The sequence below is a fragment of the Lipotes vexillifer genome, unplaced genomic scaffold (genome assembly GCF_000442215.2).
Source record: "Lipotes vexillifer unplaced genomic scaffold, Lipotes_vexillifer_v1.1 scaffold943, whole genome shotgun sequence".
NCBI classification, from domain to species: Eukaryota; Metazoa; Chordata; class Mammalia; order Artiodactyla; family Lipotidae; genus Lipotes; species Lipotes vexillifer.
The window spans coordinates 738,518-757,499 of NW_006776793.1; the positions used below are offsets into that span (position 1 = coordinate 738,518).

The following is an 18,982-nucleotide window of genomic DNA, read 5'->3' on the forward strand; positions in this document are numbered from 1 at the left end:
AGAAAACAGAAAAAAAAAAAAAAAAAAAATCACCCATGGGCCCCCAACCCAAATCCTGTTAATATTTTTGTGTATTTCCTTCCAGTCTTTTCTCTTTTTCTATTTCTGAAGTATTTATAATCATTTTTGTCTTGTTTTATTTTTAAATAGCATTTTTCATGTTATTACATGTTCCTTGTAAAAGTCATTTTTAAAGACCACATTACATCTCACTTCGTAGATGGACCAGTTTTCTTCTTTTTAAAATGTCGGGACTAGATTAATAAATTTCTCTGGAGTCCTCCAGCTCCAAACTTCTAAAACACCATATAATCACTTATAATTAGTGTGTATCAATCACAGTAGGCTCACTGTGGTAACAAACAACTACAAATTTTAGGGGCTTAACACAATACGTATTTATTCTTCCTCAGGCCACACCTGAATGAGGGCCCATGGGGCAGTGGTAGGGGATTCTGCTCCACACTCAGGTACACGGTCTCTCTCCATCTGCGGCTTTTCCATCCTGAGGGCCTTGGGGACCTTTCCAGGATCCTCTAGTCTAACTGGAAGATAAGAGGAGAGATGTGGGTGGAGGACCCCAATGAAGGCACTCATCATTTCTGCACACTCATTAGCCAGATTTCAGTCACATGGGCGCACCTAACTGCAAAGGAGGCTGGGAAATGTAGTCCAGCTGTGGCCATAGGAGGAAAAGAAAATGGAGTTTGGTGAATCTATAGCATCTCTGCCACATAGATGGTCTTTTTCCACCCCCATCCTTTCCCTCCTTAAAATCCTAACACACACTTCAAAGTTTGTGTCTCTCTCTCCCCACCACCCACGATCTCAGTGTGGACCTGGCACCCCGGCCTGTCTTTAGTTCAGTCAGCAGCTAGCCCTGTTACTGGCGTGACCTGAACATCATCTGTCAAGAGTCCTGCATCACACATCCACCCTTCCAGTGTCCTGGTCATGGGCCATTCATCAACTCACAACAAACTGAACAGATTCAATCCTTGTCTTCCTGCAGATTCTCCCCCAAGGTTTCCAAAACGATCCTATAGGAGAGCTGAGCCCTACGCCATTGATGGGCTCTCCCCTCTTTTAATCCTTTCGTTCCTTTCATGGACTTTCCAGAGGGCTTGGGCTTCTGACTTGTAGTGCTTCTGCGAACAAACAAAAATGCTACAGCACTAAAAAAAGGTTCGAGGTCAAATTCCAATTTGATCACCGCCAGTGATTCTGTTTCTGCACAACCTAACCAACCACACATGTAAGACCGCAGATGACTCCTAAGTCACTTAAGCTGTCAGTTGAATTTGTAGACTTTATAGAGACATGGTAGAAAGACCAAAGTGTTTGGAAGAATATTTTAACTAAGCTCTGGGAAAAATTAGTTGGAGTGCAAACAGAGAGGAGGGTGCTACAGGGCCCAGCCTGGGTAGTCAGAGGGGCTTCCAGCCAGAATCCTTTGAGGAGGTTTAGAACAGGATGGAGCAGCAATGCCCGAGGACGTCATGACTGCACCAATGGAGGAATCTCAACTCTTTAGGGTTTAAGCATGGAAAGTTTTTATTTTTTTTCTAATAATTTCTGCCATTTGTTCTGATGAAGCCCCTTTCCCAGTAAGTCAGGGGAACCTTCAGTGGCAATTGTGATTAATGTCCCTTCTGGTCAATGGTTAGCTCAGTCCAGTTAGAACTTCAATCTTGAAGGTACTCAGGTCACAGCCCCCCACCCTCCATCTGCTCAGAGGCTTGGAGTGGGCACGCTGTGTTGCTCTATGTGTCGGGCAAGGGGGCAGGGTCACTGTTGGGAAGCACCCAGTCTTTTCTTTTAAACATCCTCTCCCTTTTCTCTGAGCCTGGTTCTGAGGCTGGTGAAGGGGGATGGAGGTGGGGAGGGACACAGCCTCAGGTGACCACTCTGTCTGGGTCATTCTCCTTTCTGCTGCTGATTTCTTCTGGTCCAGCTCCCCGTGCAGATGAGGTGTGGCAGGGGAGAGCCCCCGACGGGACCCAGGTCCCCAGCCGCTCTGCTGGGCACTGCCGATGGGCGGGCTCTGGCGGGTCCTCCCATGAGCTCCGCCTGGCAGCCTCACACTGCCTTCCTTTTATGTGGGGCCTCTTGCCTCATGCTGATCAGTGTGGCATCAAGACTGCAGCCTCACATGCCATCTTCCCTCTGTACCCCAACTCTAGGAACTGCAGGAACGGGCAGGACCCCCCTCCCGTACATCTGGGGACCGAGCAGCTCCGGGGCTGGGTCTCAGCTTCATCCCTCGGCAGTGTCACCGCTCTGTCGCTCTGCCCTGTGCTCCTTCTCCTCTTTGGCTCAGGGGACATGCAACAGGGGTGCGAGGCGTCAGCTGTCTCTTTTTTCCTCCACCTTTATAGACAGCTGCCTTGGCTCTCTTGCCCTGAACTGGGAGGAGAGCCAATCCAGCTCCCGCCTTTCCTCCCGCCGTCACGGACATTGAGGTCTGCTCACCTCCACCCTGTGTAGATCGAAGGGCCAACGGTCATTTCCACAGGGCCTTTGGGGGGTGGTCGCCCCCAGGACAGCGGTCCTTTGGAGGTAGACTGTGAGGTTCTCAGCCCCCTTTGTTCTCAGTTGTGGGTTCCAGTTGCCAGTTCTGGGAGAGACAGAAAGAGCCCACTCAGCACCATATACTACTGCCATGTAGGATTTCTCAAAATACATGCAAATCAAAGATGCCCATGGCAGCAGATTTTAAAGAGTATGAATATATGCTCATCTTTGTAAGAGATTCCTATATAAGAATGCATTGGGGGCTTCCCTGGTGGCGCAGTGGTTGAGAGTCCGCCTGCTGATGCAGGGGACGCGGGTTCCTGCCCCGGTCCGGGAAGATCCCACATGCCGCGGAGTGGCTGGGCCCGTGCGCGTCCGGAGCCTGTGCTGCGCAACGGGAGAGGCCACAACAGTGAGAGGCCCGCGTACCGCAAAAAAAAAAAAGAATGCATTGGCCCTTGAGTAAAAATTCCTCTCGCCCAATTTTCCAGTAGCCCTAACCCTTAGTCTATGGAAGCACAACCTGACCTCCTGTTTTGTCTGATTTCTTAATTTTAGGTTTCAGATGCTAAATGATGAAAACTGCAGCCATCTCCTATACTTTAACTGTGCTCTCAGGTGGTTTGTTCTAAGGATGGATGTCCTCATGAGCATCGTCACCTTCATTGTGGTCTTGTTGGTGACCCTGAGTTTCTCCTCAATCAGTGCTTCATCCAAAGACTTGTCATTGTCTTACATCATCCAGGTAACACCTAGTGTAAGGCTGGGCTTGGCCTGGAGGCTCTGGCATAGAGTGTATCAGGGAAGATGGACGTAACAGAAAACCCAACTCAACGGGTTTAAACAATAAGGAGAGCTCAGTGGTTCACATCATTAAAAGGTCTGGTGGCTGTATGGGCTTCAGGCACAGTTGGATCATGGCCCCTGGGTTTGTCCTCCTCCTGTGATGACTTTCTTCACTGTTGTGCAATCGTGACTGGCAGCCTCTGGGGGCTATAGCAGGAAGGAAGCAGGAGAAAAGCATTTCCTGCCCCAGCCACTGAACAAAAGCCCTGTGTTTTACTTTTACCGGATTAATTGAGGCATCCCCAAACTAATTTGTGGCCCGATGGGATTCGGATGACTGGCTTAGGCCAAAGGATGGAGTCATACCCCATGCTGCTCTCATGTCACACACTGCTGCCCCACAATGGGGAGAGGGAAAAGAATGCTGGGGGGCAACCATGATGTCCATGACAAATAATCACCAACTTCTCTTTTTGGTTGCTTTGGTGTTTTTCTTTTGAAAAAAAGGAATAACAGGGAAACAATAATAATAGGGAATAATAATGATAATAGGGAAACACATGTCATTTTAGGCACTGTTGTAAGTCCTTTACATAAATTAACTCATTTATCCCCACAATAACCCATGAGGTAGGGATGCCATAATCCCGGTTTTACAGGTGAGGAGACTGAGGTCCAGAAAGACATGTCAGAATCACACACCGGCATGTGTGAGAGCCAGGATTTGAACCCACGTCATCTGGGTCTGATACCAGCCTGAGTCTGCATCTGCTCCTTGTTACATACGTCACACCTCTGTCTTTGGAAGCTGTTCCCATGCAGTCCTTATCCTCGGTGCTCTGACATTCCAGGACAATGAGTCTGAGTGGGGGTCTGTTTCCACTTATTCTGTTCAAGGCTGGGAACAGAATAAAGTCAAATCTCTCTTCAAGTGGAAAAATTTCTTCTTTTCCTCCTTTATTCCTTTTTCTCCTCCTGATAATTTCCTTGTCTCCTTTCCCTTTGTTTTCTTTTTCTGTGACTCATATTGGTTGAATATTGGTTTTCTTGCATCAGTCCTCTATGTTTCCTTTCTTTCATCTCAAAGTTTCCAAGTTCTTGTTTTTTTATCTTTGTTCTGGGAATTTTCCTTTGCTTTGTCATTCGGCCGTTCTCTTGAATTTGAAGTTTGGCGATCATATGTTCGTATACTTAATTTCCACAAACTCTTTGTCTCTGAGTTTTTAAGCAAATCATTTTAAAATAGGTGCAACATATTTTTAATCTCTCTGAGGATATTAATTAGGGCACTTCACCTTTCTTTAACTCTCCTTTCTTCTTTGACTGATATCTGTTTTTTCCAGGATCAGGTTTTTTGTTTTGTTTGTCTGTTCATCTGGTTCTTGCTTTTTCGTGCCATTGGTTTTGTGCATATGTCTCTTGATCCATTTGTGGTTAAGGCTGAGAAGTTTGGTTGGATTTTCATGTTTTCATCTGCCTTTGTATATGCCTTGGTAGGTCTCTCCTGATGGGACGTTTTATAACTATGGATAGGTGGGTTGGACTTTTCCACAGGCTGGCTTCACTTCGGGAAAGCAGCCAGAGAGCTGGCCTTCAGACACCCAAAGACTAGATTTAAAGAGATTTTATCTAGGATACTAATCTGGGAGCCCCATTTATCCCCAAGTCATTTATCCGCTTTCTTTTGGTAAGTGTGTGTGTGCGTGTGCGTGTACATGTGTGTGTGTGTGTTTTGGCCTAGGGATAAATTGCCCAGCTACCTCTGTTTGGGAGGAAGATGAGGAAGGGCAGGAAATGGGCCCAACAGGAGTAGCTGTCTATACGCCACCTCAGTCTGTCTTCTGTGGACCCCTTCTCTTATCTGGAGCCTCTCTGACTTCTGCTGGACAGAAGGTTCTGGAAGCCCCTGCAGCACACTCTGCCTCCATCCTATCAAAAGGCTTTCATCCTCTTTCCATCTTCCAGAAATGTGTAACTCTCTCCTTCAATGATATCTCTTCCCAAGCCCCTTGCTGTTACAGTCTATTCCTTTTTGCAATCTCTGTACTACCATTTTAATAATATTTTGGAAAGGAAGAGGAACAAATATATGCTCAGGACTCTATGTTAAGTGAGGGAAATGAATTTTCCTTGGGTAGGCAGTTTCCCTCATTGATAGCTGATTTTTTTTTTTGCCATACACGGGCCTCTCACTCTTGTGGCCTCTCCCGTTGCGGAGCACAGGCTCCGGACGCGCAGGCTCAGCGGCCATGGCTCACGGGCCCAGCCGCTCCGCGGCGTGTGGGATCTTCCCGGACCGGGGCACGAACCCGTGTCCCCTGCATCGGCAGGCGGACTCTCAACCACTGCGCCACCAGGGAAGCCCTGATGGATGACTTTATTTGTTGTTACCTAGTAAAATATTAAACAGATGATGTTGAATAGATTCCCTTACTTGGTCCAAGTGAAACTGCTTTCCTCAACTGAGGTTATGCTCTTGGGATATATCACCAGCTTTCTATGAGATTGTTTTCAAACATTCCTGTGAGGCTGGAGATTTTGCACACCTCAAGATCTGGCGGGTGTTTCCCCTCCAGCTGGCTTTGGAGCTTTATTGAGCATTAGCCCCCCTTTGGAGAATACAAAAAATCCAGCTGACAGAGCTTCCCTTGAGAACAGAGGAGACTCCCTAGGTGGATGAGAAATTGGTGTGAAGTCCCACAGAGCAGAAAGTGAGTGCAAAGTAACATCACATAACATCACAGACGAGGATGAGCACTTCCTGGGGCCAGCACTGTGCTGATAAGGGAATTCTAACCCCATGGAGGGCTGCCCGGGGCCCTGAGAAGCTGATACCCTTGAACTTAACAAAATACTTATATGCCCTTCTCAAGAGCAGAGTTCATTCATTCACTCAGCAGACGTGTCCACTGAGCACCTGCCAGGAGCTGGAACCATGCCAGCTGCTGTGGGGTCAGCAGTGAACAAGCTGGACAGGTCTCTGCACTCATGGAGCTTACATGCTAGTGGGATATAAAGGGATATAAAGGGGGATGGAATAAATAAGTGCACAAGTAAATAAATAAGGAGACTTCAGAAACTGGTGAACTGTTATGGAGATAATGAAGCAGGGTAATTGGCTGTCAGTGGGGAAGCAGCCTGAGACCGGATATAGTCAGGGAAGGCCTCTGCCGGGAGGTGACTTGCAAGCTGACACCTGAATTTGATAAAGAAGGAGCCAAGGAAGTGCTTCAGTCTGAGGGCCCAGGGAAGGCTGGGGGTAGGCAGGAGACTGGTGCCTTTGGGGAACTCAGAAGCTCCTGTGGCCTGAGCAGGGTGATGCAGAATACGATATGAGGGGTCGGCGGGGCTCCGTCAGCCGTGGGCAGGGGTGTCACCTGTCTTCTAAGAAAGGCTTTCTCGCCTGCAGCACTGTGGACATTTGGGCCAGATAATCCTTTTTGACAGGGGCTGTTCTGTGTGTTGCAGGATGTCAGCAGTCTTCCTGATCTCTAACAAGGAGATGCCAGTAGAATCTTGCGCCTCCAAGGTTGTGACAACCTAAAATGTCTCTAGACATTGCCAAATGTCCCAGGGATGGGGTGCCTAATCACCCTGGCTGAGAGCCAGTACCCTAAGAGAAATGGGAAGCCAGTGGCATGTGTTAAGCTGGGAGGCAGCAAGGGAGGCCCACTGAGATGAGCTCTCGGAGGGTCTGGACCCACACTGCTCTCACCTCATCCACTTGCTCAGGCCACACTGCCTCCTTCCTGTTAAGGCCACTTGCTGTTACCCAGAGTTTGCCTGGCAGACTCTTATCATGAATGCTTCAGCACACACCGTCTTCTTAATCACCCCAACTAAGGTAACGCCCCAGCCCAGCCCTAGCCCCTCTTTCACATCTTACCATATAACTGACATTCTTAGGGTTCCTTGACATTGCCTGTGTCTCATCCTGCCGGCCCACTAGAATGCAAGCCCTGGTGCTGTAGGGGTCTTGTCTATCACGTTGGCCCCTGGGAAACCAGCCCCGACTGTGCCGGCACCCAGTCACTGCTCACCTAGTGAGGAAGACCTGGCCCTTCCTCCACTAGCCCACCCTGCGACCAAGGCAGGTGCTGTTGGTGGCCCCCCTTCCGAGGCAGGCCAGCTGGCCTCCCGCTGCTGCGGGAAGGTGCTCAGTTCAAGTCTGAGGCAGGTTGCACCTGCGGTATGGGGAGTCCTCCCAGTGCCCCAGCAATGCCTGCAGGGAGTTAGTGGAGATGGAGCCACATCCTCGGGACAAGTCAGGTGTGTCCCGAGCGGACTCCCAGGACCCCCAGGGGCGTCAAGCTTCAGTTGCCCACAGTGAAGCCTATCCGGACTTTCCTCCTCTGTGCCTCAGTTCTCCCAGCTCCTACTGGGACTTTTTGGGTCCACCTCCTGGAGGTGTTTCCTAGGGCTGCTGTAACAAATTATAAACTAGTGGCTTAAAACCAGAGAAATGTCTTCTCTTGTGGTCCTGGAAGTTGGAAGTCTAGAATCAAGGTGTCTGTAGGGCCATGTTCCCTTGGAAGGCTCTAGGGGAGAATCTGTTCCTTGTCCCTCCCGTCATCTGGTGGCTGTTGGCTTCCTGGGCTTGTAGCTGCATCCCTCCAATCTCTGTCCTGCCTTCATGTCTCCTCCTCCTCTGTCTCTTATATGGACACTTGTTGGATTTCAGGTCCACCCAGGTAACCCAGCTTGATCTCAAGGTCCTTAATTATACCTGCAAAGTCCCTTTTCCTAATAAGGTAACATTCAAGGGTCCCAGGGATTTGGATGTGGAATATCTTTGGGGAGGACCTCCATTCAACCTGCTTGCTTTCAAACCTCAGGGTTGGCTTCTGGGGGATCCTGGCCTAAGGTGGGTGACCTTAGCAGGCCACCGTCTAAGCCTAGAGTTTCTCATGTCCAAAGCAAGCAGATGGGCTTGATGGTTTTCTTCCACTTCTGATACCTGTGGTGATTGGGTTTCAGGTGCTTCCAGGATGCAGGTGGGGTAATCGGGGAGGGCACAGAGGTGCAGGACCCTACCAGGTGGCTGCAAGTGCTGGGTTTCCAGCAGTGCAGAGGCCCTGGGAGAACTCCTGCTCACAGCAGTTCCTCACCCCTCCAACCAAGAAGCTTGTGCCTGAGCGGTGCTGTGGTGGGATGACTCTGCCCATCTGGAGTGCCAGGGAGAATATAATTACCATTTGTTTCTAAATACAAAGGAAGTGTTTAAAGGCAAAACACCCCAACAGGAGTGTCTTTACATCTGGGCACTTGGCTGGGAACGCAGGCCTGCTTTTTGTGTGGTCCTGAGTAGGACGGGAGGGGTGACTCACAAGCCGGCCCTGAAGGCAGACAGGGCTCTGACTGTGGCTGCTTGTCGCTCCCTCCACAGCTGAGTGGGCTGCTCCAAGTGTGCGTGAGGACAGGGATGGAGACCCAGGCCAAGTTCACCTCCGTGGAGCTGCTCAGGGAGTACATTTCGGTAAGAAATCAGTGCAAGAGGAGGAGCCAGTTAACTCTGGCAGAATTTAGGTATTTGATCTTTTTACATGTGAAAGGGATCTCTTTAAAAACTGAAATCGGACCACAACCCCTTTTCTTAACACCCATATTTACAATATAGTCTAAAGTCCTTGATGATGAGGGAGAGGTTCTTTTCAAAAAAATTTCCGCAAGGGCTGTTTCTGTACACAGAAGAGAGAATTCAGTGGCTTACTTAGTTTCTAAAAATTAATACTTACTTGACTAAAATTGTAAATTGAAAAAAAACAGTCTTCTTCTTTGAAAGCTTTTATGTTCCCCTTACAAATCCTGCTATTCTTTGAAAAGCAGTCTTGCCAATTCAAGCAATCACTTTTAAGGGCCTTTGAACAGCATTTGGCCCCTTTTAATTAAATACTTTAAAACATTTTAAACTGCATTTTAAAATTTAATGCATTCCATTTCCTTTTTAAGTACCTCGATAATCTGGTTTAACAAACAAACCTTCCTGAGGTTACATAAATCTAATAAATTAAACTTATAAATATGGTGAGCTTTAAGTTCTCATGACAAGCCCAATGCCGTATATAAACAGTAAGTTTTTAAACTTAAAACCATGTTAAAATAAGTTATTCAGTTTTACATTTTAAATTAGAATCACAAGCCTGAATGTTATTGACATTATGAATACTTAAAGCACCAAATATGCAGATTCCATAAACTAAAAATACTACTATTCCAATCACGCTTCTCTTAAATATTATTATTACTAATTCTAAATCTTCTAGGGATAAAAAATACTCACTGTCTAGAAATACAATTATTTTCTCAGCTAATTGTGGTTGCCTTTCGACCAGCGATGTGGGCTGGTCAGCCACCCTAATGGGGAGCACGGGAGCTCTATTTCTCCTGGTTAACAGGGACTTTATAGTTCAGAGGAGGGGTTAGTCTTATAATGCAGTCAAGTTGCTCTCCTCCTTAATTAGAGGAAATTTGCATTTCTTGGGCTCTTATAAAACTTTAATTCCTTTTCCATGTAACTCTGAACTTGACACCCGGTGCTACTGTCATCTTCCTGCTTCTAACACCACAGTGACTCTTGCAGATAATGAAATTGTATCTGATCGAATTCTGCAAATCTCAAGGCTTGGTCTGGGTTTGTCACACAGCTTCAAGGTCACACTGCTGACACTTGCCGAGGCTCACAAGGCCCAGTATGAGCTGCCACTTACAGTCATCCATTCTATTCACTAAGCTCTAGCCACACGACTTTTCTTTCTGTTCCTCAAAGTCCCCACACTCATTCTGGCCTCAGGGCTTTTGCACTAGCTGTCTACTCTGCCTGGAATGAATCTTTCTGTAGCTGACATCTTCTCAGCATTCCAGGTCTCAGCTCGAATGTCACATCCTCACAGATGCCTTCCTCAACACTTAAGTAACTTTTACTCCTCCTACCCTTCCGCCCCACACATTGTGTGTTCTATTACAATACTCTGTTTTATTGTCTTCATTTCTCATCTCTTTTCTTGTTTATTATCTGACTTCCCCACTGCAATGTGAGTTTCTGGAGTGCAGTGGCCTTATTGGTCTAGTTCACCAACATGAATACCTAGAATTGTGTGAATGAATGAATGAATGAAATGAATGGAAAAGCAAATGACTATTAACCCATCATTTGTTATTCTGCTTTTCAGACCTGTGTTCCTGAATGCACTCACCCCCTCAAAGTAGGGACCTGTTCCCTCGACTGGCCCAGCCGTGGGGAGATAGCATTCAGAGACTATCAGATGAGATACAGAGACAACACTCCCCTTGTTCTCAATGGGCTGAACTTGAACATCCAGAGCAGGCAGAGAGTTGGGATTGTTGGAAGAACAGGTTCTGGTGAGGACAAGCTCTGATTGTGTTTCTTTCAGGTTGTTTTCTTTGCATTTCCACTGGGCATGCTAGTTAAATCACACCAGAGGGTGATGTGCATGTGTGGCGGATTGGTTGTTTTTTCCCTGGCATCTCTTTACTGTAAATTAGGATTTCAGGTTGGATGGATGTGTGGAGTTAGGAGTAAACACACATCAGTTTTTGAATTAATTAAATGAGAATCATTCTGGTGAGATGAGGCCCAGAAGATGAGTCATGTGCTAATAGCCCCTGCAGGGATGGACAGGTTAACTGTATTAGGGTAGCTGAGTGCCCCTGCAGAGTGGGATTTCTGTCTGCACAAGGCCATTTTCATTGCATTAAAAATTCCCTTGATTAGATAGATACTCAGGTATGATGAAATACAAACTGATGTTTGATTTGTTGCTGGTGCATTTATTGTTCCCAGGCAAGTCGTCCTTAGGAATGGCCTTGTTTCTTCTGGTGGAGCCCGCCAGTGGCACAATCCTCATTGATGCCATGGATATCTGTACTGTTTGGAAGACCTCAGAACCAAGCTGACTGTGATCCCCCAGGATCCTGTCCTGTTTGTAGGTACAGTAAGGTAGCTGTTTTTGATGGTTGCGCATCCCTATTTTTGGATAGTGAAATCAGACCAACAAGAGCTTTGTGAAGCGCCCGCACCGTGGCTGGCCTGGGGCTGTCCTATCCTGAGATGCTCACAAACCTTGGGAGGAGCTGAGGACTAGGGGCCTGAACATTACTTGTGTTTTATAAACTACATCAGAAATACGCAAGATGCTTGTGTGCAGGGTGAGCAGACATCCCAGTTGGCCCTGGAGAGCCCTGACTTATGCCTGTTTCAGCATCCTATCAGGTTTAGCAGTGGCCACTCCCTAAGTTACCCCAGTTTGCACAATCAAATAAATGGTTATTCTATGTATGTAGCTATCCTTTCAGAAGTATGTCAATTCATTCCCACTAAGAAGTGAACAGAAACTCTGCTCAAGTCCAAGAACAGTAGGGCTGCAACTTCTACCGGGCTCAAGATCTGTTGTCAAGGCACAAGGAGAAAACCACAGTTACTCACTTACCCCAGTGTAGCGGCTGCCCCTCTAACAAGAGGGACATTTCCCCCATTGAGCACCAAATGAAGTAGGGGGCTGTATTGAGAGTTGAATGAAAAGGACCTTCCGCGTCTTGAAATGCTAGACTCGCACCCTGCATGTAAGGTGCTCACCCTCTGCAAGGCCCGGGAGCTGCAGATAAAGCTCTTGCCCCTGAAGGCAGAGTGAACACACAGGGAGGTGGAATTGCTCGCTGCCTCTCTCTCTCTGCCAAGAATTTGCATAAGGTCAGATCCGCTCTGCTGCACACGGCCGTGGAGAGGACCAAATGTGTCTCCCCAGTGCCTCGCTCGGGGCTATCTCTTGGCAGGGTTGGTGGTCTGCCCGCCTTGGTGGTTTCTGCTGCATCCCAGAGTCATGGGTCCTCAGTGTCTCGGCCTGAGGTTGGTATTTCATGAACCACTGCCCTGGACTAAGCACTGCTCTTGTTGCTGTGGCGTCATCACACACCACCTCCCGCTCTCGCCCTCATGCTGTGGAAAACATGCTCTCCCATCCTCTCGTCCTCAGAAATTCAGCTTCCTCTCCTTTCCTTCATTGCAGGTACAACTTGGATCCCTTTGAGAGTCACAGCGATGAGGTTCTGGAGAGAACATTCATGAGAGACACAGTAGGTCTCTGGGGCTGTCCGGGATGAGTCCATTTCCCAGCACCGGTGCCCCAGACACCTGGCTCAGGTTTAGAGTTGGCCAGTTGTTTGTTGGCACCACATATGTCAATCCTTATTACTCCTTGTTAAAAGCAACAATAGACAGTATTTATTAGGCCACTGCAATGATTCAGTCAAGAGTGCTACGAGCATTATCTCAGTTGGTCCTGACTACAACCCTCTGAGGTTGGTACTCCTACCCCTACTTTTAGAGATGCAGAAACTAAGACTCAGGGTAGTCAGGTGTGAGTAGCAGAATGGAGACTTGACCCCAAGCCCATCTGACTCTAGACCAGAGGAAGTGCCCTACTGCTCTGCCAATAGCCTCATTTGCTTATTGAAGCAGATAAACTCTGGGAAGGTGAGAGGGCATGGGATGGAATGAATCATTTGTGAGATGGAACCCTGTCCTATAAGAGCTGCAGCTGGGGTCAGCAGGTGAGTGTGGCCACCTCTGCAGCCCAGAGGGAATTTTTTTCCCCCAGGACTTGGTACCAAGGTGAGCATCGCCCAAAGCCACTTTGACTTGTCCTGCTAGATAAATCAGACCCTCTCTTTACCTTTCCTTGATGACCAGAAAGCTCCATCCCATCTCCATTTTATGCATAGAAATAAGGATCCTGAAAGCCATTTACACTTGTTTGTGTTTCTCTGGAGCCATATGTGCATCATTTGTCCTCTTTTGGCAAGGTGTCTATGGAGTTCTATGAATCACACTGTGATTTTAAATTATTAATGACTGCCTACTCCTTGGTCTTTCCCTGGTGCCTGTTCACAATATTGAAATGATTGTTGTTTTGCACTTTCTTTTCCGCAGTAAAATAAAGCCAGCCGATAAATGCAAGAGAAGGGGGCAATCAATATGGAGGATACAGGACAATTTTATAGATCATCAGCACAATATGGCATTCTCTGTGTTCTATAGATAATGAAACTCCCAGAAAAATTACTGGCAGAAGTCACAGAAAATGGAGAAAACTTCTCAGTAGGGGAACGCCAGCTGCTTTGTATGGCCCGAGCGCTTCTCCGTAATTCAAAAGTAAGCAAACAACGCGGAAAATGGATTGGTCCAATTTTGGATATTTCCTGCAGCGCCACTCAAGCCAGGAGGTAGAGCCAGGCGTTTGTCTTTCAATAAAGAGAGAGCAATTGGGCCATTTAAAAACCGATCACTTTTTCTTAAGACAAAGTTGTGAGGGGAAAAAATTGAAAAATAACAGCCATTTACAGCAATAGCACCTGCCTCCCCTGGGCCTTTCCCCGGGAGGTCTTGCTTAGGTATTCTCTCTGTCCTAAGTGGTTTGGGTTTGAGAAATCTGCCTCTCAACCTTTTCCCTTTGTCCCTGAATAATTCTGAGGCCTGATAAACAGTACTCAAGATACTAAAGAAGGCCTTCAGAATGCCAGGATATAAGGACTGTAAAATTTATACTCATTTTTCTTAGTGACTTAGCCATCTTTGCTTACTGATTTCAGAGAAGTGATTGCTGTTGCTTTAGAAATCCCATTCTCTGAACCCTGATCAAAATATAACCCATCATGTGTGCTCTCTACATGTGCTAACGACAGGGAAGGGAGCAAGCATGCATTCAGTCCTGACTGTGGCAGTACACAGTACTGAGTGGTTGATGTGTTGTCCTTGCATTTCATGTTCATGATAAGGTGTAACCCCCTTTTACAGACAAAGAAATGGAGCCTTGGGGGAAGTCCAGTAATTTAGCCAAAGTCAAGCAGAGTTAGAGCTGAACTCAAGCCCTCTGACCAGCAAACCAGCACTGTGGCAGGCAGAATAATGCCCCCCCGCAATGATGCCCATGTCCTGATACCCGGAATCTGTGAACATGTTACCTTACCCGGGAAAAAGGGTTTTTGCAGATGTGATTAAGTCAAGGATCTTGAGATGGGGAGATTATCCTGGATTACCTTGGTGGGCCCAGTGTAATTACACAAGTCTTTATAAGGGGAGGAAAGAGAGTCAGAAAGAAGAAATGCAATGATGGAAGTAAAGGTTAGAGTGATGCCAGAAAGAGGCCACGAGCCAAGGAATGCAGGCAGTCTCCAGAAACTGGAAAAGGCAAGAAAACCATTTCTTCTCTTGAGCCTGCAAAAGAAATGCAGTCCTGACAATACCTTGGCTTTAGGACTTCTGACCTCCAGAACTGTAAGATAATAAATTTGTTTTGTTTTGAGCCTCTAATTTGTGCTAATTTGTTATAGCAGCAGTAGGAAATGTAACAAGTACTGTTATTATATCTCATGCTAACTCATGTAGTACAGTAGATAAAGACCATGGGGCATTTCTTCTTACTGGTTTGTAGGATTAGAATAAACCATTCACAAAAAGGGGAGCAAAGAATATACAACCTTGTTTCTCCAGCAAGTCCCTCTGAAGAAGATGAAGGTGGTGTGATACGACTTTTATTCTCTTGTTCTTTTTCTAACTTTCTGAGATGGATACTTAGCTCATTACTTTTCAGCCCTTCTTTTTTAATAAATTGAGCTAAGACTATAAGTTTCCCTCTAGGCATAGCTTTGGCTTGGTGTGACTTTCACAATGCTCCTTCCTCAATAGATCATTCTCCTTGATGAAGAAACTGCCTCCCTGGACTCTAAGACTGGCACCCTTGTTCAGAGCACCATCAAAGATGCCTTCAAAGACTGCACTGTGTTGACCATTGCCCACCGCCTCAACACGGTCCTCAACTGTGACCGCGTCCTGGTCCTGGAAAACGGGAAGGTGCAGGAAGTTGGTGTCACCTCTCCAGAGGCTTCAGTGGTTTGGGCTCTGTGGTGGGTGGATATTTTCTGACAATTTCAGCTCTCATTCTCTGACTTTCAGTGGGTCGAGTTTGATAAGCCTGAAGTCCTTGCTGAGAAGCCAGATTCTGCGTTTGCGATGTTACTAGAAGCAGAAAACAAAGTCTGACTATAAAGGTCCCCATAGGGGCCACATCAGCTGATTTTAGAGGAAGAGGAGGCTGTGTGAGATGAGTCAGATGTGCCTGCAGGGGGAGGGGCCGTTATCTCAGGGGGCAGCTCTGGTCCACCATCCCTCCCACGCCTGGAGCACAGGCAGAGCTGGGGTGGAGGTTGTTTCCTTGCGTCGCCCAGCACATGCCTCCTGACCTCAATTGGAGGGCATGGGTCTGGTCCTAGGTGATGAACAGAGGCAGAAGAAGCTTGTGGGTTAAAAAACTGCCCCTCACCTTCTAAAACCCCAACCATCCCTCATGTGTCCTTATCATTACCACCTCAGTACCTGGGAATGGAACCATTGTAACTTTCAGTTAAAAACTGGTCAAACAGAATGGAAAAATGCCTAAGGATGGACTTTGTAAAGGTTTCCTGCCTTGTTATCAGAAGGGGAAAGAGCAGAGTTTTCTTCCTGCTTAACTCCTATTCACATCTATTTGGAGTGGGTGACAAGCAGTAACTACACAGATCTGTAGCATGAAAGATTGATTATAGTGTTTGGTGAAAATTTTTTTAAAAAAATCATGTTGTATGTCCCATTTGCTCTATTAGAATAACTAGGGAAACAAAATGTTGGAGTTTTTCTGTAAATTACATTTTTAGATCTTCTATATTGGTCATTAAAATGCAGTAGGAAATTAAACTACCCTGAAATGTTGCCTTGCAATTATTTTGCTGAAGATATTCCAGTTTCTGTACTATTTACTCTCACAGACCCTCTTTGCTTTCTCCATTGACTCAGTAACAAACCTCCACAGCGTTTCCCAAATAAAACCTTTCTTTCCAGCCTCAAAGTTTGCTATGACAGAGGCAGTAAAGACATAGTCCCAGCAGACCAGGAGTGAGTGGCATGGGGCAGCCATGGCCAGTGAAGCCCCCACCCCACCAATTCTTAGTCTTGGTCCCATCCTGCACCCTATCCTTCCAAACATAGAGGAAGGCAAGCCTGGCACATAGTACTCAAGAATGAGTGACATGAGTGCATGACACCATGATGAACTCATCCTGGCAGGTACCTGCCATCTCCCTACTCCCAGGGTATATTTACATGTTAAGGGTTTAATCTGGAGAGGCTGAGATTTAGGGCAGACAAGCCATCCACTAGCATCTCAAAGGCTGGGTTTGTGGCATGTGCTTCCAACAAATCAGTCTCCAGCTCTCCTCTGGCCAGCCCTGGGCAGGTGTCTGCAGGACCAGAGGTGAAGCAGGCACAGCTGGCTGAAAGTAGAGCTCCCGGTCTGGTGACCGTTAAGGCCCTGGCTAAGGTAGTTGGGCAGCAATTCTTTCATCAGAAGAGGGCACAGAGCAAGAAGGGTGTGGTTGAAAAGGCCACGAGTGAGGGGGCTCATTCACCGCAGCTCCATGCCAAGTTCAGATCTCCCTGTGAAGGGACACAGTGCATCTTAGAACAGTTCACTGTCCTGACCTGATTCTTGCCTTATCACAGTATGTGAGGCTGATCTGAGGTCTTCAAATCTGCATCCACTGGGCTCTGGAGCAGCTACTCCAGGCTGAGTGTGGCCTTCACTTTGATGGATGGATGTCCAGTGACTCCCCCATGTGGCAAGCAGACCAGGCAGTCTGTGCTGCTCATAGAAATCCATGCCAGCTGTGTGATGGAGGAGTATGCTTTGTTTTCTACCAACTCAGCACCAGCCAGACAATCAGTCTATGATTTCAGGAAGGTGTTTCCAGGAGGGCAGGAGGGTGCCAAGGCTACAAAGATCCCTGTGGCTCATTCAGATGCACTAAAATATGAATCATCTCCTGCTACTTGTTTTTGCCCACGCTCCCCTTGGCTTGTACTGTCCAGAAGAGAATACCAATCCTGATTCACCCCTGTGATGTGCCAGGCACCATGATAAGCATTTTTACATGAGCAATTTCATTGACTCTTCACCTCACAGCATGAGATGGACGCTTTTATTATTCCCATCTTCCAGAGGTAGAAACTGAGGCTCACTGAGGTTAGTAACTTAGCTATAGATGTACAAAAGGAAAAAACAGAGGTAGGATTTGAACCCTAACCAGTCTGACTCTAGCACCCTGCTCCTAACCCCTCCACAAGAGCCCCTCATGCCCATTCCGCTCATCCTGTAGCAGGGACAGTGATGGTTGTCAGTATGGCACCCAGCAAAGAGTGACTTCCGGAGGGATGATTATTGCTTGCAGATGCAATGACATGGATTGGTCTTAGGGAGCCCTCCCCTCCCACCCCTATTGTCACTGAAATGTTGACCAGGGAGAAAGTATGTTGAATAATAATAACCAATGTTTAGCCAGTACAGGCAGACCTCGGAGATTCTGCAGGTTTGGTTCCAGACCATGGCAATAAAGCAAATATTGCAATAAAGTGAGTCACACATTTTTTTGGTTTCCCAGCACACATTAAATTTATATTTGCACTATACTGTAGTCCACCAAATGTGCAAGAGCATTATGTCTAAAAAACTACATGTCTTAATGAAAAAATATTTTATTACTAAAAAATGCTAACCATCATACAAGCCTTCAGTGAATCATAGTAACATTAAAGGTCACTGATCACAGATCACCATAACAAATGCAGTAATAACGAAAAATTTGAAATATTGTGAGAATTACCAAAGTGTGACAAAGAGACAAGAAGTGAGCAAATGCCATTGGACAAATGGCACTGAGAGACTTGCTCGATGCAGGGCTGCCACAGACCTTTGATTTGTAAAAATTGCAGTATCTGTCAAGTGCAATAAAGCAAAGAGCAATCAAGTGAGGTGTGCCTGTAGTCCTCAAAACACAGACTGAGTTCATTGAATCCTCACCATATTGCTGTGGGGAAGGTACCAGTGTTACCTTCATATTACGGATGATGACACTGAGGCACTGAGAGCCCCTGGACCAACGTCACACAGAGAGTGAAATCTGAATCCAGGCAGGCTGGTGCTGGAATGTGTGCTCTGCTGGAAACCTGAGACTCTCCAGGTGAGAAAGCGCCCCGTGTTCGGAGTTGTAAGGCCTGTGTCAGGATTAGGCTCAGTTGTGCTGTGGTAACAAACAGCCTCACAGCTCAGTGGTTTATATCCCGTTCACATGACGTGTCCACCATGGGTCATCTGTGCCTGTGCTGTTTATCTTCTTCATTCTGCAGCCCAGGCTGGCAGAGCAATCAGAAGTGCCACGTGCCACTTTACCACATTTCATGGGCAACAAGTCACATGGCCATTCCTGTGTTCAACAGGGAGGTGAGGCATGTACTCCACCTGCGGGGGGGTCGGGGGGGCATGTCAAGGCACATGGTCAAGCTTGTCTCTGCAGGGAGTTGTATAATCCACCTCTTGGGAGGGACAGCAGATATTTTGAACAACATTACAACCTACCACAGCCTGGGTTTGGGTGTTACTTTTGGCACTGAGTGGCTGTGTGATCTGGGGAAAGTAGCTTGCTTTCTCTGAGCCTCCATTCCCTCATCTGTAAAATTTGGGAGTTTGGACTGAGTTCTTTTCAGTCTTGACTTTCAATACAGGAGGAATAAAAGGAGATATGGGGGCTTCCCTGGTGGCGCAGTGGTTGAGAGTCCGCCTGCCGATGCAGGGGATGCGGG

At 47.0% G+C, this 18,982-nt stretch overlaps 1 protein-coding gene across 1 annotated transcript in view; it reads left to right on the forward strand.

The window, feature by feature from the left end:
- The window catches only part of ABCC12 (ATP binding cassette subfamily C member 12), a 59,677-nt gene extending 44,322 nt beyond the window's left edge, over positions 1-15,355 (forward strand). The window contains 9 exon segments of the mRNA XM_007450637.1: positions 3,073-3,259; positions 8,687-8,776; positions 10,470-10,659; positions 11,102-11,185; positions 11,188-11,257; positions 12,324-12,390; positions 13,355-13,468; positions 15,002-15,175; positions 15,278-15,355. Of these exon segments, the coding sequence (XP_007450699.1) occupies positions 3,073-3,259; positions 8,687-8,776; positions 10,470-10,659; positions 11,102-11,185; positions 11,188-11,257; positions 12,324-12,390; positions 13,355-13,468; positions 15,002-15,175; positions 15,278-15,355 (1,054 nt within the window).
- The last annotated feature ends 3,627 nt before the right edge of the window (positions 15,356-18,982 follow it).